Source organism: Paroedura picta, chromosome 15, assembly GCF_049243985.1.
Source record: "Paroedura picta isolate Pp20150507F chromosome 15, Ppicta_v3.0, whole genome shotgun sequence".
Lineage (NCBI taxonomy): Eukaryota > Metazoa > Chordata > Lepidosauria > Squamata > Gekkonidae > Paroedura > Paroedura picta.
This window is the reverse complement of record NC_135383.1, coordinates 616,691-624,091: the sequence shown is the minus strand read 5'-3', so window position 1 is coordinate 624,091 and position 7,401 is coordinate 616,691. Positions and strand designations below refer to the sequence as shown.

General features: G+C 61.7%; 2 protein-coding genes across 3 annotated transcripts in view; one reads left to right on the top strand and one right to left on the bottom strand.

Moving 5' to 3' along the window:
• Positions 1 to 4,413: 4,413 nt before the first annotated feature.
• The window catches only part of HSPG2 (heparan sulfate proteoglycan 2), a 97,016-nt gene continuing 94,028 nt past the window's right edge, over positions 4,414 to 7,401 (top strand). The window contains exon 1 of the mRNA XM_077311738.1: positions 4,414 to 4,467. The gene's annotated coding sequence lies outside the window, so the exon portion shown is untranslated. The remainder of the gene's footprint in view (positions 4,468 to 7,401) is intronic.
• The window catches only part of LOC143824435 (proproteinase E-like), a 193,012-nt gene continuing 192,011 nt past the window's right edge, over positions 6,401 to 7,401 (bottom strand). For both annotated transcript variants that reach the window (XM_077311755.1, XM_077311754.1), the window contains exon 8: positions 6,401 to 6,465. In XM_077311755.1, coding sequence (XP_077167870.1) covers positions 6,445 to 6,465 — 21 coding nt within the window. In that variant the 3' untranslated portion in view covers positions 6,401 to 6,444. The remainder of the gene's footprint in view (positions 6,466 to 7,401) is intronic.

The window sequence follows — 7,401 nt, the reverse complement described above, 5'->3', positions numbered from 1 at the left end:
TCGGAGTGACAGGCTACCTGCATCATATGAGCCACACCGGAGACAGGGTCCCCCCGAAAGGTCTTCAAGACGCACTGTGGGAAGGCCTTGCCTTTGGGGGGGGGGGCTGCCTTCAGGTCCTTCTGAGCACTGGGCCAGGAGGCCAACAGCCAGGCCCCACTGGAGGGCGTGGAGGAGGCAGCCTTTCCTCTGCCCAGCATGGGAATAAGGAGGGGGGGGGCAACCTGGCTCAGCTCAGGCGTCCCACGTGTCGGCTCTCAACAAGCGCTGTCAGAGCAGGGTCATGTTTGGAAATCACTGATGGCTGATAAGAGACAAGTCCTTTGAAACCTGTCCAAATCGTTCCGTGGGGAAACAGGCTGCGAGACGTCCCAAGAGGAGGGGATCAACAAGGGGTCCTGGCTCACACCCTGGGCCTTCAGAGAACCCCCTCCCAGGTGCTGGAGAAAGCTGGCCACCGTCTGACCTGAGCTGCCCAGTGGGGGCCGTCCCCACCCCAGTGCCTGGGCAAGGTCTCTCTGTCACCCTGTCCAGGGAGGGGGACATTTTCCGTGGGCACAATCGCCCCCTGCCGATGCCACTGCAGCCCCTCTCCTGCGACCCCCACTGGCGCTTGCCTGCTTGCCCCTGCCATCTTGAGTGCCCTCTGTGACCCGTGAGTGCCCTTCTAGCCAGGGGACCATCCCAAGCAGAATTTGCCAGTGTCGGTGAACCAGGAGAGGTGAGCGGGAGCCGATGGAGAGTGTGTTCCCCCCGGGACTCCAGAAAGGGAAGGGGTAACAGGCACAGGGACCCCCCCAGAGGCAGACAGAGCAGAGCCTCAGTGGTCCTATTGCAGGCCTCAGCTGACCTGGGAGGAGAAGCTTCTATATAATGTTTAACTGGCTTGGTCCTTTGTGGAACTTGGGCCACACTAAATGCCAGGCATCGTAAAGCAGAGGCCATAGCCCACGGAGAGCCTGCCCGCCCTCCCGCCCTCCTGCCCACCAAGGGCACCTGGGGCCATCCTGGTTGTGCCACTGGAGCACTGGCACAAAGGAAGCCGCCGCCCACGGAAACGCCTCTGGAAGGATGAGCAAGGGTTGCGAGAGGCTGCAGTCATCCTTCTCCCTTCCTCTTTCATCCTCACAAACCATCCACCCCCCCCCCCCCGCTGTAGGCCAAGTGGCAAGAGAACAGCAGGCCAAGGGTCACCAGGTGAGCGTCACAGCAGAGAAGGGCTTTGAGCCCAGGACTCCCCAGGTTGGCTCGAGAGAGAGAGGTCCCTGGCCCCAGAGCCCCATTAATTTAGGGTGGATCCTGTGGTTCCTTCTGCCAGTTACCGCCTCAGTCCCGTCCGAAGTCAGGCCCTTCTGTGGGGCAGGGGCACTGGTGGCTCTGCGCAGCCGCCATGTTGCTCAGCATCTCTGCTCCCGTTCCCGTTCCTCCAGCGAGGGGCTGAACAGGTCGGGCCAGCAGCCTATACCTGGCCATTCCTGGGCAACAGACTCCATCTTGGAAGGGGCTGGGGGCTGCAGCAGAGGGGGGTGGGGGTGAGGGAGGGCGGCATGGTGCCCAGTCTGTGAGATGTGTGTGTGTGGAGGGGGGGTGACTGACAATGCAGTCTGGGCAAAGGGAGCGGGGACCCTTCCCTGGCGACCCTGTGAGGAGTGCTGGGGATCAGGTCCTCAGTGGCCACAGAGCTGCCATCCGCTGTGTCCTGCTCCGTCTGCCTGGGAAGGCCATTTGTGGCCCAACCGCTGGGCCCCACCATTTCCTGCGCACGTGCAGTCTGGGAGACCAGGAGGGTCACTGCCGCCCCCCAAGTGAGTTGAAAAGGAGGGACTTCTCCCAGCTCTTGGTTTCGCAGAAGGTGGACTGTGGCCGCAGACCCAAAGTCCCAGGGGCATAAAAATTGATGCAAGAGGTCTGTGGTCCACCCGGGGCCATAATCCATGCTGTGCTTGAGGTTTTATGGGGGGAAATAAACCTGATAGCCCCACTGATTGCAGCAGGTACACACGGGAGGGAGACACACTCCGGCACTGGGAAGGGGGCCTCTTGTGGATGGCCTTTGACCTGCTTCCGGGCTGCTGGGGGGGGGGGGAGAGAAGGAGGCCGGCCTCCTCCATCTAGAGGAGCACTACGGGGGGGGGGGGGGGAAGCTGGCCGCCGCGAGGTCTGGGAGGCTGCAGCACGTCCCTGCCAGCCCCTGATCCCGTCAGCCTCAGGACAGAGCAGCTTGTTTCTGCCAGGCCTAGGGCACAGGCTGCCCACAACTGCTCAGGACCCAAGAGCAGGGCCCCTGGAGAGGGGATGGGGATGGGTGGAAGAGCCTCCAGGCAGCCAGGCGGGTCTGGGGGGCCAAGAGCAGGGGCTGGGAGGAATGCCCCACTCCCCCTCCCCATGCAGCCAGCTGAGTGGTCCGGGGCTAGTTGCAGTTCTCTCAGAGCTCTCTCAGCCCCACCTCTCTCACCTGGCGTATGTCCTGGGGAGAGGAAGGAAAAGGGGCTTTGGGTAGTGAAAAGAGGGGCGCTGAGGCAAGACCCACCTGGAGGGGCTCTCCCTGGGCTCAGAGGACCCCTGGAAGGCTGCCGGCCGCCCCCCCCCCCACGGGTGTCCTCTCGGCCTTCTTTCCGGGCGGGGACGGGAGCGGCGCCCGCCCCCCTTTGCACACGCGGGGCTTCCCTGGGCGACCCTCTGGCCGTCTAGGTTGCCCGGGCAGATCCCGCGAGGGGGCGGGGGGGGGCGGGGCCCGGCGACCTGCTGCCCAGGAGGACACGCTGTCCCCGCGCGGGGCCTTCTCTCCCTCCCGCCGTCAAAGCCCGGAGAACATGGGCGGCCATAAAACCCGCCCTCGGGGCTCCTGTTGGCCCTCCGGGGGGGGCAACCCCGCACCCCACCCCCGCCCAACGGCGCGCCTGCCCTGCCCTCTGCCCTGCTGGGCACGGCCGGCCACTGGGGGGCGCGCCCGTGGATGCTCCCGCGGGCCCCCTGCCCGGGTCCCCTCCCCCAGCGGCCGGGACGACGGAGGGAGGGAAGGAGACGCACCCGACGACCCTGCCCGAGGGAGGGAGGGAGGGAGCCCGCCGCGGGAAGGGCCAGCCCCACCCCCGGAGATGCCGAGCGGGAGGAGGGGGGGCGTGCTGAGACCCCGCTTGGCACCCCGCCCCCGGGCCCTTCCGCTCCCCACCGCAGGCCCCCGGGGGGAGTTGGGGAGAGCGCCAAGAGAACCGTGACTGGCCCAAGGCCACCCAGCTGGCGGCGTGGGGACGACGACGAGGACGACCGTAGAGGGGAGCAGGAGGTGTGCCGTCTTGGCTTCTGGCCCCGATGGCCTGGAGGGGGGGGCAGTCATTCCTCCTGGGCCACTCTGGCTGCCTCACGGCTATTCTTATCCCGCTTGGCCTGCGCCCGGGAGGCCATCAAAGGCCTAAATAAGGGCGGCCGGGAGAGGGCGGGGGGGGGGCTGGAGGTGCCCGCGCCTCCCCCGGCAGTGAATGTGCCCGCAGTGCCCGCCTGGCTGCACCCAGTGCCCCCGAGCAGGGCTGCGCAAGGGCCTCGGAGGGCAGGGAAGGGCGGCGGCCTTTTGCCGGAACACAGAGGAGCAGCGGCTCTCCCCGAGGGTCGCTCTCCTTCTCCGGAGGGAGGGCGCGGCGCCATTGGAACTAGCCGGCCCGGTCTGCGCAGCGCGCAGCCCTCGAGCGCCTGGAATGGGGAAATGCGCCCCCAGTTGGGCAGGGTGCATATCGGCTGCTCTGCTTCGGCCGTCAAGTCGCAGTGGCAGCGCCTCCTGGGAACGTCCGGGCGAGAGGCTGTCGGGAGCGCTTGGCCGCCACCCTTCCCTGGCCAGGGGGACCCTGCTTAGCTCCCCAGGCCTGACAAGGCTGAGCCAGCCTGGACTGTCCAGCTCAGGGTCACACGTTGCTAGCTCCTTGGACATTAGGTTTGGCTGGGAGGGGGGATGTGGGCTCACAGCATAAATGCATTTCTGTGCATGTGTGTATTTTCATACCTTGCCTGTGTTAAACACACGAGCCATAAAGGAAAGAGAGTGTCCCCGTGATGTATTTGTCTCATTTATCCCCAACCTTTGAGTGGTTCTCCTGTCCAGTATTTTATCCTCCTGACCACCCTGTGAGATAGAGCAGGCTGAGGTCACTCAGCAAACTTCCATGGCAGAGGAGAGAGATTTGAACCTGGGACCCAGTATCCTAGCCCCTAGTCTGAGTCCAGCCTAACCTTTGAGACTAACAATGTTTAATTCTGGGTGCAAGCTTTCCTGTGCATGCAGCAAAGAGCATCCAACAGCTGCATGCATGGAAGCTCCTACCCAGAATTAAACCTTGTTGCATGCACAGGAAAGCTTGCGCCCAGAACCACACTTAACGCCAGGGTGCTGTTCTGTTCTTCCAGAGCGATGCAGTGACCCGGTGGAATCTAGCTCCCTGACTGAGCCTCCCCCTGGTAGACCACGCTGACTCTCAGGTATGTGAGGAGTTGGAAACGGCTGAAGCACTTATTCTTGACCATGGGCCTGTCTAGCCCAGTTCTACCCACTGCGATTGGCAGCCCTTGGCAGACAAGAGCTGCCCCAGGAGACCCTAGAGCTGGAGAGGCCGGAGGCTGAACCAGGCTGGGACGCTGAGCAGCAGTAGCTGAGTCATGCCTCCTCCCCTGGGTGCCTCAGTCCTGCTTTCAGGCCTGGCCGGGACCTGTTTTTCTGTGCCATTTCGCAGTCATGTCATATGTACAATATTGCTTCAGAAAAAAACGTCCAAAGAACATGTGCAAAGTGCCATTCCTAGTGGTGCAGGCGACGGAGTGGTGGTGGAAAGCTTCCACATCAGTAGACCCAATGTTTGGAAAAAGAACCAGGGATACTGGCAACAGCTGTTCCCATTCCCAGAGCGCTGCTGCTGCCACCTGCTGGCTGGAGGTTGCCCTGACTTTGTGGTGAGGGAAGGTCCCCCCCCCATCACCACCACAGCCCCTGCTCTGCTGGAAGCCATAACGCAAAATCGATCACGACCTCGTGAAGAGGGCAGCGGACCCCAGGATCAAACCCACACGGCATCCCCAAGGGAAGGACGGGTAATACTGAGCCATGCGAAAGCACATTCCTATCCTGAGGCCCAAGGAGGTCAGAGTGACCTTGAAGGATGGGGCGGGAGGCAGATTCACATGTCCTTGCGACTGGACCTGGATCTGGGGGACCCATGTTTGAATCCACACTGCCGTGAGCCTGAGAGGAGCCATGCTGGATCAGGCCAATAGCTCATCTCTGTCACACAGTGGCCGAAACCAAAAGTGCAGGGATAAAATCAAATGTAGACAAATATAAACAATTCATCATTAGAGCTCAGATCAGCACGGGGCCGGAATTTGTGGGCATTACTGGTGTACTGACTGAGATGTTTTACGTGTTCCAAGTAGATATTCTTTTATGGTTTTTAAACATTTTTGAACTCTAATAATATATTTTGAGCTCTATAATATTCATATTCATATTTTCCCCCTTTTTTGGTTCTCACTGGCGTTCCAGGTTGGGTTCTGCTATTTATGCCATCTGTGGACACAGCCACCAAACCCCCAGGGCCCCCCAGGAAGTCCACCAGTGGGGAAGCTTGCCGGGCGGCCTTGAGCCAATCACTCTTTCAGTCAGTGTAACCTACTTCAGTGGTCCCCAACCTGCGGGCCGCGGCCCGGTGCCGGGCCGCAAAGGCCATGGCACCGGGCCGCGGCTCCCTCTCCCCGCCCCGCCCCCGCAGTAAAAAACTTCCCAGGCCGCAAGCTTGCGGCCCGGGAAGCTTCTTACTGCGGGAGGCGGGGAGAGGGAATCAGGGCCGGGCCGCGCCTGTGCGGGCCACGCCCGCTCGGCCCGATCCGCGGGCGCGGCCCGATCCGTGGGCGCGGCCCGGGCGCGGCTCGCAGGCGCGGCTCGGGTGCGGCCCGATCCGCGGGCGCGGCGTGGGCGCGGCCCGCGGGCGCGGCGTGGGCGCGGCCCGCGGGTGCGGCCCGATCCGTGGGCGCGGCCCGCGGGCGCGGCCCGATCCGCGGGCGTGGCCCGCACGGGCACGGCCCGATGCCCTGCCGGTCCCCAGCCTCGGAAAGGTTGGGGACCACTGACCTACTTCACAGGGCTGTTGTGAGGATAAGGAGCGGACAATGATGCAAGCCCCTCTGGCTCTCCCTTGCCGGCTATCAGAGAAGCTGATTGCAGCATGCCTGAGGACTCTGTTTTTTCCGCCTTCCCCAGGACAGGGTGAGAAGTCGGACGCAGCCAGGGGAGCTGTGCAGCTGGGAATATGAGGAAAGCCAGCGGAGTGCAGCCAGCAGAGGCAGAGGCAGAGCAGGGAGGGAGGGAGGCAGGCAGGCAGGATGGCAAACAGCCAGAAAGGAAACCACGGAGTCGGAGCAGGACTTTTCAGCCTTTTTATTCCTGATCTCTGAAGACTCGGCTCCTCAAGGATGACTAGCCATGGTCTGAAAGAAAAGAGAAAAGGAAGGATGCCTTCTTAAGGAATGGAACCCGGGCTAGAGGTCAGGTCATGCGCTAGAGGTTCCTTGGCTGGAGCCCTGGCCTCTCCTCCTGAGCATGTGGGCACCATCCCCAGAGTGGGAGCAAGAGGTCCGTCCTGGGAGGGGGGTGCAGCTGAAAGACCACCTTCTCTTGATCAGGCAGCCTGGCTGCAGCATTGCCCCCCCCCCCTGGCGAGGGTTCTCCTCCGGTTCCCCACACACACGCACACACACACACACACACACACACACACACACACACACACTTGGGCGGAATGGGCAGGCAGCTGGCAGGGGCAGGGCAGTCTTTCTTCCGGGCGGAGCCGGCTCTTCTGTCTTTTAAGAGGCAGCATAAATCCACTTTATCTTCTCCAGGTTTTCTTCTAGCTGCTCTTGGCTGCAGTTCATTTGACCGCTGCTTAATTTGAGCATGGCTTTCATCTTGTTTTCATTCAACACTTTTCTGAGGTTTCATTCTTGAGTTCATTTTACATGTTTTTAAAATTGCAAATGCATGTGAGGGAAGGACTTGTTTGAAATGGATCCATAGTAAATACAGGACCCTGGAGGCTTCTTCTCAACAACTGGAGCTAGGATCACAGCTTGAATTTGCATCTGATGCAAATTTACAAACATTTACGAGCCCTTAAAATACCACAAGAGGCTCTTGTTCTGTTGGCTGCAGGAGGACGAACACGTCTATTATGGGGCCGAGGTCCGTAGCCTGAACACATTTTGACCCGCCCATTACGTGCCCAGCGCAGTCAGGAGGGCCCCAACCTGGAGCAGGCACAGGGCTAAGCTTTGTTCGCAGCAGCAAGGTCCTGAGTGCCGTTCAGCTGCTGCCATTCCAGCCAGGCCCCCTCCCTTCTCTGGAGTTACCCCACCCGCACCAGTGAC